Consider the following 16,491-nt stretch of genomic DNA (forward strand, 5'->3'; position numbering starts at 1 on the left):
GCACACTGGGCTTACAGGGAGGGGGGGGGGCAGGAACTCCAACAAGGCGTGTAGGACAGAGAGACATTTAGTGAATACACATACTATACAGAGATGCTGTATGAGAAAACCAATGTGAGTTTGGAAAATTGCACAATGTAAATCTATTCTAGTAGACCTCAACAATGGAATTATGATCAGTAGAAATGGCCATGTCATGGGACCTTTAAGCAAGTGTATACCAGAGCATACCTGATTTTTTTTTCCAAGGGGTAGCAGCTGGAAGGAGGACAAAAGGAGACTTAAGTTTTGGCAGGAGTGAAAGTGCGATAGCGTTGTTACAGAGAATACTAATCATATCCGCTGGAGCCTGACAAAGTGAGTCACCTCGCCAAGCTTTTCCATCTTCGATGTAAAAGAACGTACATAACACCCACACTTTAAGACAGCTGAAGCATGCACACTTATGTTACGGTAAACATGCTGCACACGCATACAGTATGCTTCTTGCTGTTACTCTCTCTTACACACTTGAAAACACAAATATAAATGTGGAATTAGTCTGAACTGACTCCCACCTCTCTCTACTGTTAAAGGATTGAGATCCCGGCAGCAGTGAAGTGGGGACAAAGGAGAAAGAGGAAAGACAGAGAAAGTGGTTAAACCAGTGAACAGTAAAGGGATACGTCTACAGGGGAGTAGAGAGGAGGAATTAAAGGTGACCCTTTGGTGTTTGCATCCGCTGGTGAGAGTGAGCTTGTGTGTGCGGACTGAATAGAAATAGGGATATTCATAATACTCATACTGAGGCGGTTATATTTCATAATGTGTAGTTTATTGAGCCTGATTAAACATAAATTAAAAGTAATGTCCGATGGTTAAACCAAGCATGAAAGGAATTTGAATGTGTCCTGATTTGATCTGTTACTTACAACAAAAATCCTTTCAAAATCAAGCCATATTTTGTCCGTACAAATTTAAACAACATTTGGGTGAAATTAGTGTCAGGAAAACAACATTTTTTTGGACTGAAATGCACTGCATGATCATTTCCATTTCAATGTCCTTGTTTTCCTGCAGCGTGACTTCTGAGTGAACTGGGACACTGCACCAATCACAGAGGTGAGATAGCTTAATAAGCGTCACAGCTAAATGAATTCTAATGCATTAGAATGAGCATATGGTGGGGGCTGACATGGCTTCATCACACACTGTGCCCCTCTCACCTTGATTCAGAAGGAGGCATAAGCAAACAGGGCCCAAGTTATTATAAGGTGTGTATTATAAAGTGTACAAATACACTAGCCACATGACAAGGAAACTGGAGTATTCATTTATGAATTAACCTTTATTGATACAAACTAACCATTTTATTTAAAAGCCTTATTTCCCATGCATAGCCCGACAAATACTGACATTTCTGGCACCAATGGATATTTGTGAAGAAATAAGAGTAAGATTGGCTCTAGTTTGGCTAATAGAAACTTTAGTTTAACATATAACACACAAATAATATATCCAAAAATGAAAAAGATCCCTTTGAGATTTCAGTTTTTTAAAGAATGTTGACCAAGATACATATTAAGTTGGACATTTTCAGTTTTTTTTTACGTATTGGCCAAAATATACACTGTACAATAAATCTGCAATAAGCTGTACCTGACTGACTTAGCTCTTGTACCGTGGCACTATTAAATCTCTATGTCACTTTAAATTATTCCAATACTGTACCTTGGTATGAGGATGATGATGATGATGATGATGATGGTGATGGTGATGGTGATGATGATGGTGATGGTGATGATGATGATGATGAGGCTATTGTGCACAGTTAGAAAACAGCAACATGGTTACTGCTTTTAAAAAAAAATAATAACCACATCCTCTTAAAAAAAGAATGTGCCTTATATGTGGTGGAAGGAGAACAACTTCATGTTTTTGTTTTGCCAAAAAGCAATCAAGCAACTGTGTAATGTAAAATGTTTTCATTTGTAACAACTCAATGTTTGTTTAAGTGATACTCTATATATTGAGATAAGCATAAAGTTTCACTGGATACATACAGTGCTAATGGGAAATAATAGTGTATAGTGAGCAGTGAAGGAAAGGTGGGTTTGGGGTAGAGGAAACTAGCACCTGTGTTCAGACTGGGTGCTCATGCTTTGTGCTGCTCAAGTGAGGTCACACCACAGAGAGGAGGCAGGTGAGATGAGGAAATTGGGGAGGAAAAAAGCAAAGGGCTTATTTATCTAGACTGATCCTGACTTACAGCATCAGGGCCAGACTCAGTTGGTAGTTGCTGTTGTGTACCAGGCAAGTTTAGTCATTGTTTGTAGGCTAAAGTACTGAAACCAGATCTGAATCCAGCTGATGTAGCCCTGCAGATTCCCCTCCCCTCCAGAAGCTCCACATGTTATCAGCACCCCTACATCATCAATTACTCACTGGGCATGCTCAGAACCAGCCAGCAGCAACACTTACAGCACCATAAATGTTCAGCAAAGATAACCCAATCACCAATAAAACACTGGCCAATTTCAGATCTGCAAATGGGGGTGTTGACCCTCACCATGCACTCTCCTCCCACTATTTTGTCTCAAATAGAGATGGCATAAGCATAGCCACACATAATGATGTTACCATAGCAACAGACCTGGAACAAAGTTGCTTTTTTGCTAAATTACTCATCTCAATAATTTTATCCAGGGCAAGATTTATTTTCAATTAATCAGAGACGTTCTCAACTAAATATTACACTTGATATGTTGCAACTTGCTCACTAAGACATGAAGACAAGACACTTAGCCATGATGTTTTCAGCATCTGGAAAAACTCTTCTCAGGTGACGCCCATTCCCCTGCAGTGTTACCTTGACAACAAATACTTGCTGAGTGTCTGTGTGAGTAGAGCAGACAAAGTAGTAGACTGCTCTGTGGGCGCTGGGGTTAAAGCTGTGGGCGGGCCAGGGAGGAGTGGGGGGTGCAGGGGGGTAAGAGAGGCGGGCAGTGAGAGAGGGATCACAGGGTGGTTAGCGACACTTTTTCAGGGAGGGGTTACCTGTAGTGGGTGTGCTGGAAGTGACAGTGTGGAACCTCTGAAAGAACAGTGAAATGCATTGAGACCTTCATCCACGGCGGAGCCACTTTTTCCTGCCCCCCTCCTATCTGTCCCTGAGTGACTTTACTTTCTTGCTGTCTAAAAATGTAGACCTAGCTCCACTCCCCTTCACACTTTCAGCATCTTAAACAACCCCAACACTCAGATCTCACATTATTTATATTATCCTTTATCACTTCAATCTATTCATCTCCCCCTATTCAGCTTTAATGTGTTCTTCATATGTTTTTTGAATTTCCCTGTCTGTCTGTTGTTTCATTTATTGTCGATTTCCACCCATCCAAAAGTTTATGTAAGCCAATTTCTTACCCATCTCCTCCAGTTCTGAAGTCATGGATTTGGATCGTAGGGCGATAGCGGGGGTGCTCAGCCTCTTGCTCTGCTGGGGGACTACAGAGGGGGGGGAGGGGGCAGACACAGGCAGCAGGGGTCAGTCAACAACTAGGTTCATCTATCGCTATCATTCATTTACCGCAGAACCCCAGGTTGAAGAAGATAGACTCCTACTTTTTTTCCTCGAACCCTCCTCCATGTCGGGGTTGCGGGTTACCATGACAACTTTCACCATAAGGCTGTTTCCCCCCTGCCGGATCATGTTGACGACCTGTCGGTGACCGACCTTCACCACATTCTGACCATTGACCTGGGAGAAACATGTAGAGACAAAGAAGGACAGAGAAGTAATTGAGTTTAATAACACGCCCACCAGCCGCATCCCCATCAGGTTAAAATGTTTAGCTTTGTTTACTGAAAAAAAGGTCAAAAATATCAACAACAACAAACAGCTTTCATTTAGTTTTGGTTTAAAGTGAGGCATTGGGCCACTGAACTAAATATTTGTTTTTGTCGCAGATCATTTGTGAATTAAAACATTTTATAAAAATAAAAAGTGTACAGAAAATTAAACATTTCCTTCACTGGAGAGGACTGTGAACCTTTCCTTTTAACTTCCCCCTAAGGTTTTGTTTGAGTGTGTTTGTTAGCTTTTTTGTCTGGTTGTCCGCAGGATTACGGAACAAAACTATTTGAATTTCATCAAAATTGGTGGAATGGTGTTACACTGGCCAACTTAACAATCGGAGCAGATCTGAATCATGGGGCAGATAAACACAATATATTTCACCTCTAAATTGTGCTTATAATTACAACCCATAATGCAGTAGTGAATCGTAGTATCACCTCTATCAGGAAATCCCCCATCCTGAGCCCGGCTCTCCAGGCGACCCCTCCCTCGTCCACAGACTCCAGGTACTGCAGAGCAGGGAAAGCCGGGGTGGGGGTGAACTCCTCGATAGGAGTCTGAGCTGGAGGCGCAATACAAATACAAAAACCATTAGCATGTGATACAAATGCTAAATTGCTTTATAGATTGCTAACACATTTAACCCATCCTATAAAAGCAATGGGAATCAAGTATATACAGCCAGCAGCTAGGGAGCAGCGTTTCAGAGTACCTGTCTGCTCTGGGACTTTATCCGGCAACCATCGGTTCCAGAGGCAACAGACTAGAGACTGAGATACTATCTATATAGCTATATGATAAGGACACCATCAACAAATGAGATTGCAAGGCAAAATGTTCCTTTAACATTACTTACCTTTAGCCCCTCTAAGCACAAAGCCGAAACCCTCGCTGTCCTTTTTCTGTAGAAGCACTGTCTTCTCCTTTATTATGTAGTCACTAGCAGAGATGACACAGAAAACAGAGAGAAAGAGAGTAAGAGATGACACAAGACTGAAAAGAAAGACAGACAACTAGGAGGACACGCATTGTACATCCTTGCATGTCTTTATTAATCATTTAATCAATGGGATTAATGGGTGTAAAGGGAAGTTTTAAATCAATAAATAACAACATTTATCTCCCCCCCAGCTACACCCATCCTCAGCTGTCTGCTTCCAACTTATTTTTCCCCCTTCTGATGACATCACCACCAGTATAGGCAAAAAACATATTTCCACAGTGTATTGGGTTACAACTGGAACCACTGTGTTTATGTATTTACAAGAGTAAACTTACTCGTCTACATGTTTACTTTTGTACTATATTCCTGTTCCGGATTTATTTGTTGCTTTTTGTTCAGTTAACTATGTTGAAATTACATTGTAGCCTCCTGTTCTCATTTATTTTTCTCTTAGAGTGCGGAGAGGAGAATACTTTGCGGTCCTTTCCTAGTAAAAGGCATGTAGGGATACAAAATATGAGATTAGAGGAAATCCAAAATTAATGTAAATTTTGGAGCAGAACTCTTTGCTACAAACTTAAGTACATCTACAACCCCATAGATATAACTTGTTCCCCTTTAGAGTAGGCCGACCCCTGGTTAAACTACCCAACTATGTATAAAAGAGGTACAACTAGTAAAACTAGCTCCACCTTAACCAGCAACAACCTACACTTTAATGCTTCAGTAATACAACTTTTCTTACAATGTCCTCTATAAAACATTGGTGAGGGGTTCTTTTACTTTTAAAACTTTGAGTACATTGAGATGATAATGCTTTCTTCATAAGTTGGATTTGAATACAGAACGTAAGCATGTAATGGAGAATTTTCACATTGTAAGGATGCAGTTTGCAGTTAAAATCTCAAATTTTGATAAACGTATGTTACTTAAAGACAAATGTAGGATACCATTAAATCCTTAGGGTGTTAAAAATGTCATTAAAATATTTGTTCCTGAGTTGTGTTGCCCATTACAAGATGCTTTTCTTGTCCTACTAGTAATAGAGGTGAGACATGTCACACACATCAATGCTGTGGTTTAAAGTGGACCTATCATGCTATATTTGAAACCTATATTGTCAATTATATAACTATATTGTTTGGTATTATCAAAACACCAAACAGTTCACCCATTGTAGCCATCTCTCATACTGCTCATAGCCCTCTTTTGAAGCCCTGTTATGGCGCATTTCCATTGCAGGGCCTCACTCGGCTTAGTACGGTATAGTTAGGCCTTGTTAGGACTGGCTCACTTTATGCTGCGTTTCCATTACAGTTTAGTAGCTGGGGCAGTAACTATAGTAACGCAGTGTAGGCGGAGCCGTGACGTCATCTTCATTGCAAAACACATAAAAACAAGATCAGCCGTTAGCTGTTAGCCCTCAGAGCTCACAGCTCCTCATATCTGTTCAGAAACTAGACAAAAGTTAAACAAGAACAAACCACAGACTGTCTGTGTCATGGCGAACACAGTTGCTGGTTTATTTATGTCTGTATAGGCCGTTGTTGTGAGTGGACGGTCGGAGCACATACTGCGTTAGCTAGCCGATCTCCATCATTTTGGAACGTGTATTACAATTAAATCACGGTCAAATATGTTCATCTTGTTGTAGTTGTAGCCCCCTTGCCAGTGATTCTCTCTCTAGTTTAGCATACTCAGCCCGACTCAGCCCGGTTGCTGGCCCGCTTAGAAGCTCGATTTTATGGGGTCAGAAAAACTGTGAAATAGTACCCGCTAGCCGGTACTACGCCAAGTGGAAACGCAACCAAAAACGGGCCGCGCACGGCACGGCATGCTTAAACCGCGCTCCGCGTTGTAGTGGAAATGCGCCATTAGAGAAACACGGATCTTGGGTCCTTAGCTTGAAAAAAAAGAAAGAAGAGGAGGCGGAGCTAATGCCTGATCAGAATTCTACCGGAGATAAAGTTAAATTCTGCTGTGATAAAACGCCATCCTGTTCTAAAACATGTCAAGGATTATTTGCTTTGCAAATGCTTTTTCTCTTGCAGGTTTGCCACAGGGTGAGTTCTTTTTTTATTTCCTGCTTTTTAAACACATGTGCTCTACAGTACAGGTTAGCTCTGAGTGTTAGCGAGGCTTGCTAATGTAAACGCACCGGGGACACATATTTATGTATAAAAGACATCACAGAGTGCATTTTGCATGATAGGTCCCCTTTAAATAACTTCTGTGTGAGAAACAGCACCGCCTCTCAGGGCAGCTGACTTCTCTGGACTGTTGTCTTCTTATGAATGGAAAGAAACATTCAGTCAGTCAGTGAGTCAGAGGGGTATATATACCGTGTCAGCTGTAACATACTGTAACCACATGCTGATAATCCCACTGGCACCAAATAGTCCCAGCCCACTCCATCTGTTCATCCCTCTCTCCTTTTCTCATGACTGGCTTTTCTTCTTTTTACATGTCTCCATCCTTATGGCCCCTGCCTAACCCAATACTTCCCTTTATATTGACTTCCTTCCTTTGTTCTTTAATCTTCTGCTAATTTATTTCTAATCACATTTCCCCCTTACGATCTTTTAAAGTCAGTCTATTGAGTGTGTGATGCTCTCTACAGGCTGTGTGAGCCTCTCTGTCTCTGCCAAGGCTCTGTCTCTTTGTTATTCTTGTCTTCTTCTGTCCATCTCTGTTGCCCAGCCCAGATTTCTAACACACTGAGGCACCAAACAAACACATTACTGTACGCACAGACGCATTCACACAAATCTTAAGGTAGGTCTGAGTGAGAGGAAATTACAATTGGGCAGTAGGTGCAAAGTAATGTTGATGAAATATATACACACACATTCTTCTGTAGCTGTTCATCTGTCTCTGCAGGGAACACGAGCAACAAGTCGCTCAACGGAAATAAAGCATGTGTGCAGACAACAGACATATCAGTTCAGGAGACTTTACAATTAACAGCAGATCATGTTTGCACTTGTTTCACAACTGACAGTGCTTAGTCTCGGTAGTAAATAATACAATGGATACATAGTATCCTAGTTTTATGCAAACGCTAGACAACATGATTGAATGCCTCAAAACTTAAGACACACACAACACTTAAAACGTAAAGAAATATTACATTGATCACTGGGGCTGATGATAAACTCTAAAATCTTGACTCATTAAAAAAAAGAAAAGGCAGAAAATGCAAAATATTCCTGATGAAATATACTTTGTGAAACCAGCATTCAGAGAGAACTAAATACCTGGTCGGATCTGCTATTACAGTGACACACACACATGTTTAGTGATCCGATCACATTTGGTCCGTTACACCTGGCTGCAGAATTCGTTGACATGTGAGTCTTGAGTTACCATTATCTCCTCAAATCTAATTTCAGCTCTGCTCCGGTTTGAGCGATCAGATCCCAAATTGACCTCAAAGCGCCTTGAAAGTATTCACACCTGTTCTTAGAGCTGTCCACTTGTGATTGAATCACAAGAGACACATCTCTATTCCCAGTCTGAATAGGGCCAAAGTTACACTCACAAGTCTGCCAAGTCTTTCGCAATGTGAACAAATAATTATTGCAACTGCGAGTTTCTTTCTAACGTGTACAAGAAAATGAGCCTGATCATATCTGTCGTGTTTATGTTGTATTCTGTATCCTTTATTCAGCCTGTTTGGTGTATGTGTGACCGCTCAGGGCTAATACATAGCACTCGTCCCTAGAAACCCATCCAACCAACTCAGGCTTTGCTGTCTTCAAGGATATCATCAACTGTTCCAGTTCAGTGGCTCGATCAACCGAAGTCCAAATCATTTCTGGACTGAATGTTCCTCCAAGTTCGGCTGAGAAATAAAGCCTGCATGTGCAAAATACTGCACCAGTAAATCCTTAGAAGCCCCCGTTGCCTCAAAGTGTTCTGTGTGCTGGTCAGCGGTATCAGAGTGTTGAGGCTTTCCTTTTCAACTTAAAAAGTTAGGAAGTATTACATGAGCAGGTCACATTTTAAAACTGTTGGGTGTTAATCATGGAAGCAATGCATAAACTCAACTGTGTTTTTTTTGTTAGCAGCCTGCCTGATTATGTTGCACAAACAGGTTATTAGAAAACAGACCTTAAATCTACACTATCTGCTAGGTAACATGTCATGTAAACGTGGGTATATTTCAACTTATCCCAGTTAATAACTTTGTTTTGACACTTTGTTGGGTGTTTGACAGAAATCTGCCAAACTTTGAAACTGTCTTTACAAGGTGACACCTGAACGCACCATTGCTTTTGCTCTTCGCTAGGATCCTGCAGCCACTAAACTGGTATCCAGGGGAAATGCCACTCAGCGTTGCATCCTCCTTATTAGCAACCTAAAGTTGTGTCAGTATCTGAGCTGGACAAACCAGCACAGTTAAGCGATTCAAGCCGAGATATTAAACAGATCTGGCCACGCAGGCTTCCGTAGAGGTGTCAGAAAGGAGCTGGAACTTGTCATGCATGCTGCATCGTTAAAACTCTCTCACCATGAGCTGTTTCCAATTTGTCGGCAGTCTTGCTCCCTCTCTCTCTCTCTCTTTCTGTCTCACTCACACACACACACACACACACACACACACACACACACACACACACACACACACACACACACACACACACACACACACACACACACACACACACACACACACACACACACACACACACACACACACACACACACACACACACACACACACACACACACACACACACACACACACACACACACACACACACACACACACACACACACACACACACACACACACAGAAACACACATTCTGGTAAACATACAAACCACATATTACACAAGAACACATGCAATTAACTGTCCAACATAGAAAAGGAGAAATCCCTCCCATTCCTCATCATTTTTGATGGACAACAGCAAACACCATCCAGGCACACAGACACACACAAACATATGCATGCAGCCACTCAAACACGCAATCAGTCTGAACATCTGTAAAAACAGCAAGCATCACTTGTGCAGCATTGCTAGAGGACGTTTTTCAGAGAGCAATTTAAAGCAGAGAGAGAGAGAGAGAGAAACGGGACACACAAATGTTCATACAGCAAAACATAGAGCGGCTGCACTGCTCAACACCGGGCTGTGCAGCAGCAGCAGTCGGTCTTTACACATGCATCACATACACATACTCACACACTCACTCACACACACACACACACACACACACACACACACACACACACACACACACACACACACACACACACACACACACACACACACACACACACACACACACATACACACACATACATACATACATACATACATACATACATACATACATACATACATACATACATACATACATACATACATACATACATACATACATACACACATACATACAAACATCTTCATTGTCTGCAAGCATGCACTGCAACATCTGTCAATCCCTCTAATAGATCCTGCCCTGCCATCCATGATGTACACATGCACGCATCCCTCTCTCCGCCCCCCATCTCCAGAGGCAACTGGAGGGAGAGAGGGAGAGAGCGAGTGGAGGGTAGGGGGGTATAAAAAGCCATGGCAGGTACCTGTAAATGAACCAGACGCTCCTATTCACAGGGCCGAGCGACGGCCAGGAAGAAGAGAGGGAGAGGGAGAGGGAGAGATCCTCCTCGCCGCATGCCCCCATCGCCATTGCCTCCCCTCCCTCTCCTCCTCCTCCTTCTCGTCTTCCAGTGAGACAGCAGCGAGCGCGAGCCGCGAGAGAGGAGGAGGACAGGAGGAAGAGGAGGAGAGAGGGATGGAAGAAGGGAAAGGGAGAGGGCCGAGCTCTTCCAACCTCTTCATACTTAAGACAGAGAGAGAGGAGGAATGGGAGAGAGAGGGAGATGGAGATGGTTCATTGTGACTGCGACACAGAGAGAGCAAGAGGGAGAGAGGAGAGGAGCAGGGGGAAAGGGAGGGGGAATAAGGTGGCTTAAGAAAAAGGAGAGAGAGAAATTAGGTAATTTAGAAAGAGTGAGAGGTGTTTGGGTTTGTACGCAGGGGGGTTTGATGCCCAAACACACACACACACACACACACACACACACACACACACACACACACACACACACACACACACACACACACACACACACACACACACACACACACACACACACACACACACACACACACACACACACACACACACACACACACACACACACACACACACACACACACACACACAGTCCAAACATCATGCATTCATGCAATCATCTCATACACTACCACAAACAGCACGTACACTTCCTCTGTGTCCATCCTCTCCCTTACTTTCATCTGTTCTTTTAACCCCTCCACTTCCTTTACATGTATAGTATTCTCTCTTCCCATGTTTCCCTGTCATGATTTTCCATTCATAAAAATGGATTTGACTGAGATAAGATTTTTGGAACACAGTCCCATCTGATACAACATATTCAAAAGGTTTGATAGGAGGGTCTTGAAGTTGTAGAGGCTGCACAGGTATCCTCACCCTCGTCACGTGACATATCGACACAGGACAAGTCAGACCTTTGCTATGTAACATTACACATCTTGTGCAGACCTTTCTGGAGCCTCTGCTGCTGTCCTCCCTCTACTGTAGCCGAGCGCACATGCCTTTAAAACACACTTAACTTACCTCACCCACCAACCTCTAACATGCACTCACACACACACACACACACACACACATGCAAACACTACCCTCACATTTGATGTAAACAAAGCATGAATGAGGGGGTACAGCAAGGAAAAGAGAGGGGGAGGAGGAGAGGCATCGACGCAGACAGGAAGAGAAGAGTGGACAGAGAAACAGCTGGCGGGTAAGTGGCGGAAGGAAGAAGAGGAGAAGGAGGAGGAAGAGGAGGAAAGAGAGAGATAGACGCAGAGAGAGGGGGAGAGATAGAGAGAGGTACAATTTTCTGGAATAGGCACTCACATCATCTCTCAGAGCCTCGTTCCACGTATGTCGAAGCTGTCCTTGTTCTACTTGCCCTCCCTCCCTCCTTCCTATCCTCACTACGACTCCTGCTCTCTCCTTTGCCTCCCTCCTGCATTCGAGGACGATCACAGCCCCTTGTCCCCTCTCTGCTCACATCTCTGCCTTTTTGTTTCTCTCCCTGCATATCGGGCTATACCGCTGTGATTCTGTGTAGAGTGTGTGTGTTTGTGTGTTTGTGTGTGCATGCATTGGTGATGGGGGGGAGAGAGAGCGATAAAGAGAGGGCATCAAAGAAGGAGAAAGAGAGAGAGGGTCAAGAGAGAGCAAGAGTGACAGAGATAGGGTGAATTAGAGGGAGAGGGAGGAGGAGGGAGATGGGGGAGGGAGCAGGAGTACCAACAAATGTTAACAGAAGGTCCACATGATGGTAGCTGCATGTCTGCCTGTGTGTGTGTGTGTGTGTGTGTGTGTGTGTGTGTGTGTGTGTGTGTGTGTGTGTGTGTGTGTGTGTGTGTGTGTGTGTGTGTGTGTGTGTGTGTGTGTGTGTGTGTGTGTGTGTGTGTGTGTGTATGTGTGTGTGTGTGTGTGTGTGTGTGTGTGTGTGTGTGTGAATCTGTGTGTCCATCATACAACAGCAAAACCTGATCATCCCGTTATTGTAGCCAAAAAGCCAAGGTGAAGTCATACATGGTGGTGAAAAACTTTATATTGCACAAGAAGCAATGCATATATCTAACAAGGCACACACACCACCACCACAGCAGTGTACATCGGGGTGTTCTGCCTCCAGCTCCTAACTGTGTGTGCTCACTCGTCCTTATTTGACCCGCTGTTAGCAGAGTACTGGTCTCCTGCGGGCTGGGGAAGGAGCAGCTGCATGTAAAGATTGTGTACAGTTTGATCCGTGCAACTGCGGCAATGACAGAGATCTCAACCATCAGCTCAGAGCTTTCAACTCTTTTGAAATGAACAGCAGTGTTACAAGTATTTTGTATGCCAGCAGATGCTGCTAAAACAGCAAAGGTAGAACAATCTGTGTACAGCCAAATGTTTACAGAACAACACAGGTTTGTTAACAAATAACAAGGCTTGGGCGTGAAAGGAGGTCATTATTAGAGATTGGCAGATAAGACTCTCTTTATTAATGAGTATTAGAACAATAACTAGCTTCAGACCGAAGGCAATACTATGTTATTTTAGGATTGTCTACGAACCATACATGTCTGTTAAAAACCTGGCAGTAGCAATCCATCCGTTTTATCCGACACGGCCAAAGTGATGGACCAAACTGACATTCCAAACCTAAGTGGCATACCTTAATAATTGGCACCCTTGACCCTTTAAAGTCCATATTGGTCGTGGTTTGTTCTTTATAGTTTGAGTGAAAAAAGACCAAACACGGCAGAGGGCACTCTTCTTTAGACTTTCTTTCAAGCCGCTTTTGCCCCATGTTGCTTTCTCAAAAAACAATGCATTTGTCTCTTTTCAGCCAATTGTAAACCTAGAATGCCCTTCTTCCTTCATCCAACCTCTTCATCCCTCTCCAACCCTCCTTTCCCTTGAGAGTGCCCTTCACCGTCTGACCTCCAGATGGAGACACCACAGGGGAGAGGGAGTGATGAAAAGAAAATTAAAACGTACAGGGGGTTAGATATACAGTGATAAATAGAAAGCATGGGAGGGATGCAGAGATGGTCGGGAGAGGTGGCCAAATAAAGACGAATTAAAGAAAGGGTAGATGAGATATTACATGTCATGATAAGGGCTGTGAAAGTAGGCGGTTCTGAGTCAGCCATGCCTGCCTGCCTGCCTGGCCAAACAAATAGTTTCGGCACAGTCTTTGCTGCAGTACACAGCTTTCATTATCCATGATGTGTGTGTTTGCAAGTGTGCACAAACATATGTGTGTACATTTGCCTGGGTAATTGCGTTAAATGTCACTGTTGATGAAAAGCACGTTAATAATAAATGATACTGTGTGCATGTGAAAGAGAAAAACACAGTAACAGAGGCAAAACATGAGAAGCAAATAAAGCAGGCATGAAAGAGAAAGTTGAGGAATAATAAAGAATGATGATGAATGAAAAAGAGAGAAAGAGGGAGGCTGAAGGCGGGATGTCGTTTAAATAATTGATGTGATTGATAATGGATTTATTTCTATGTAAATAATTCTCTCTCTGTTCAGTCCAAGTCATGGACACTGGAATGAGTTTGCCTCAAAGCGACAAGGCGCTCGCCATGATGCAGATGGAAGGCATTAAAGGGAATGACATTATATTGGGGCGAGTTAATGAGGAGAAATCACACTCGCATAGTCAATACAGGACTCAGGCTCATGTGACAACAGACCAACTCCACAGAAGATCCAGAGAGGTTTCAGTTCTGACTCCATGATCAAAAAGCTGAATATTAAGCGGTTTTCTGATCAAAACTGATGAAGTTGATCCGGAAGTAGCTTAGTAAGTAGGGACTTGGCTTGAGAAGTGGAGAGTCACCGGTTCAAGTCCCAGAACGGACCAAGAGAGTGGACCTTGAGAGTTTGCTCCCGTTACCCTTCAGCCGGGCTGTTGCCACTACAGGTATAGTATAATAACACTAGGATGGGTTAAATGCAGAGACTTCATTTCACTGTGCTGTGTACATTTGTGTATACAATCCATTTGCAGGTGAATGGTGTGTGTGTTTCAGCACAAGAAGCATAATGACGTTTTTTTTTCAAGTAAAGATCTCAGCTGCGTTTGAAGTACTTTTATGGTTTGTACCATGGCACAGTATTACAGTACAATGCATCAGTTCAGATAGTAGGGCAGTAATGATGACTGGGTGATTGTATAACATCGGTCAACACTTATATTTCAGACTTATTCATCATAGCGGTCTAAAACCACCTTCATCATTGCTAAAAAGTTCAGACCACATAAAAACTGCAGCCTGGCAACACTGCATGCATAGCACCCTGAGCCAAAAGGCAGACAAACTAAAAGGAAAGTTACTCTTAAAACCCAATACGAAGAAATCAGCCCAGTCTGTCCATGTTAAACTCAGCAGAACACAGTAGTCAAAAGAGATCTGGATAGCCTGTGCCTGGAGGATGACTTCAGTATGAAAAGCAGGCGGATCAGCATTTCGACCTGAGGCAGTGAACCCTCACACATCTTCATCCTACTGCACTCATTACTCACAACACATCACAATAAACAAATCAAAGCACCACTGGAACAAATGAATTACTACATGAATCATCTGGAGGGATTAATACAGTATGTTATTGTAACAACAACTCCCTGTCTCAACATGTGCTGTGTGTCAAACATTGCAGCAGCTGTGTCATAATGAAAGGATGTCAGTTTGACTAGCATCACCCAATGGGCGGATGGACAAGTTACATCATGCACTTAAGCAAAGAGCTGAACCCCTTCTTGGCTCAGTACTGTTCTGTGGACAATGGAAGCAAACATTGCAATAATCTGAATGTCAAGCTGTTCTTTTCTTAACCTTTATTTAACTAGAATACGTCAGAGTCATAATCTGACCCTTTCATGCTTCGTTCTGGTCCTCATATCACACTCAATAGGCATCGAAGCCTTATCCAAAAGCCTTTTTGCTCAGCCCAATTGGCCCAAATTGGGTCCAGCTCACATACCCTTCTGTTAGGTGAAGTACCACTCTGTGGGTCTTACACTTGATGAACCCTTACCCCTAACCCTGTGAGCTTAAGCAAGACCCTTAATCATCTTTGCCCCTTCGCTAAGAGAATAATGTGCAGGTTGCTTCTGCTTTGGAAAAAACTGGCACTCATTCAGTTTGCTGTACATCAGTGATGGCTGGCGGCAAGGTAACTCTTACCTGGGAGCATCAAAACTGTCATAGGATCCCACCGTGTAATGACGGAACAGCCTTTTGGCCCGCTCTCCACGACTCTCTAAACAGAAAATCACATGGACATCAGAATGATCGACCCGCATTAGGTCCATTTGAAAGATTAATTATGCAGCAGGTACTTTTTAGTTACTGTATTACTATTACTGCCATCACAGGAGAATCTCTCTTTTTAACAGATAGTTTAAGAAATGTGGTCTTCTGATTAAAATCAACTTAAACTAGATCTGCAACTTTAACCTAACGAGGATTACGTTGAATATATTCCATGTGCGGTGTGCCATTTTAAAATGAACAGCTTTATTTGATCGACTGTTTGTCAGATCAACAAAAACAACCAAGTTAAGTTGTGAAAGGCATTTTGATTATTTTTTAATTTGCCCTTTTCACCTTAGTTAGAGAGAGTATACATGAAGCTAAAACCAGCCATCAGTTAGCTGAGCATAAATAATAGAAACATGGGTAACATAGCTAGCTGGTGGTAACTGACTAAATCCGCCTTCCCTGCACCTCTCCAATATACCTTGTCTCATCAAAACTAGCATGTCTAACCATTGTCAGGCCTTTGTGAAAGGCTAAATTAAAGTTTATATGAGGTTAAATATGAAACATTTTTGTGGCTATTCATTGAAATGATGCTATGTGTTATGATGAGCCTGTGTCTGTGAGTGTGTGTGACTCCTAGTGATCACCTGATCGGTTGTCTTGGCTTCGAAGCATCACTTCCTCCACACAGTCAGAGGGGAACCAGCCTGTGCGCCCCCTGACCGTCCCCTCCCAGTACCCGCCCTCGCCAACACTCAACACTAGAGAGGTGGGTATGAAAGAGAAGCATGTCAGGAAAAGGC

General features: G+C 42.9%; 1 protein-coding gene across 1 annotated transcript in view; it reads right to left on the reverse strand.

The window, feature by feature from the left end:
* Positions 1 to 16,491, reverse strand: part of shank1 (SH3 and multiple ankyrin repeat domains 1) — a 70,927-nt gene that overhangs the window by 12,597 nt on the left and 41,839 nt on the right. Inside the window, 7 exon segments of the mRNA XM_079643008.1 lie at positions 232 to 258; positions 3,406 to 3,486; positions 3,604 to 3,739; positions 4,276 to 4,400; positions 4,695 to 4,777; positions 15,611 to 15,686; positions 16,336 to 16,449. Of these exon segments, the coding sequence (XP_079499134.1) occupies positions 232 to 258; positions 3,406 to 3,486; positions 3,604 to 3,739; positions 4,276 to 4,400; positions 4,695 to 4,777; positions 15,611 to 15,686; positions 16,336 to 16,449 (642 nt within the window).

This window comes from Notothenia rossii (genome assembly GCF_949606895.1).
Source record: "Notothenia rossii genome assembly, chromosome: 8".
NCBI lineage: Eukaryota > Metazoa > Chordata > Actinopteri > Perciformes > Nototheniidae > Notothenia > Notothenia rossii.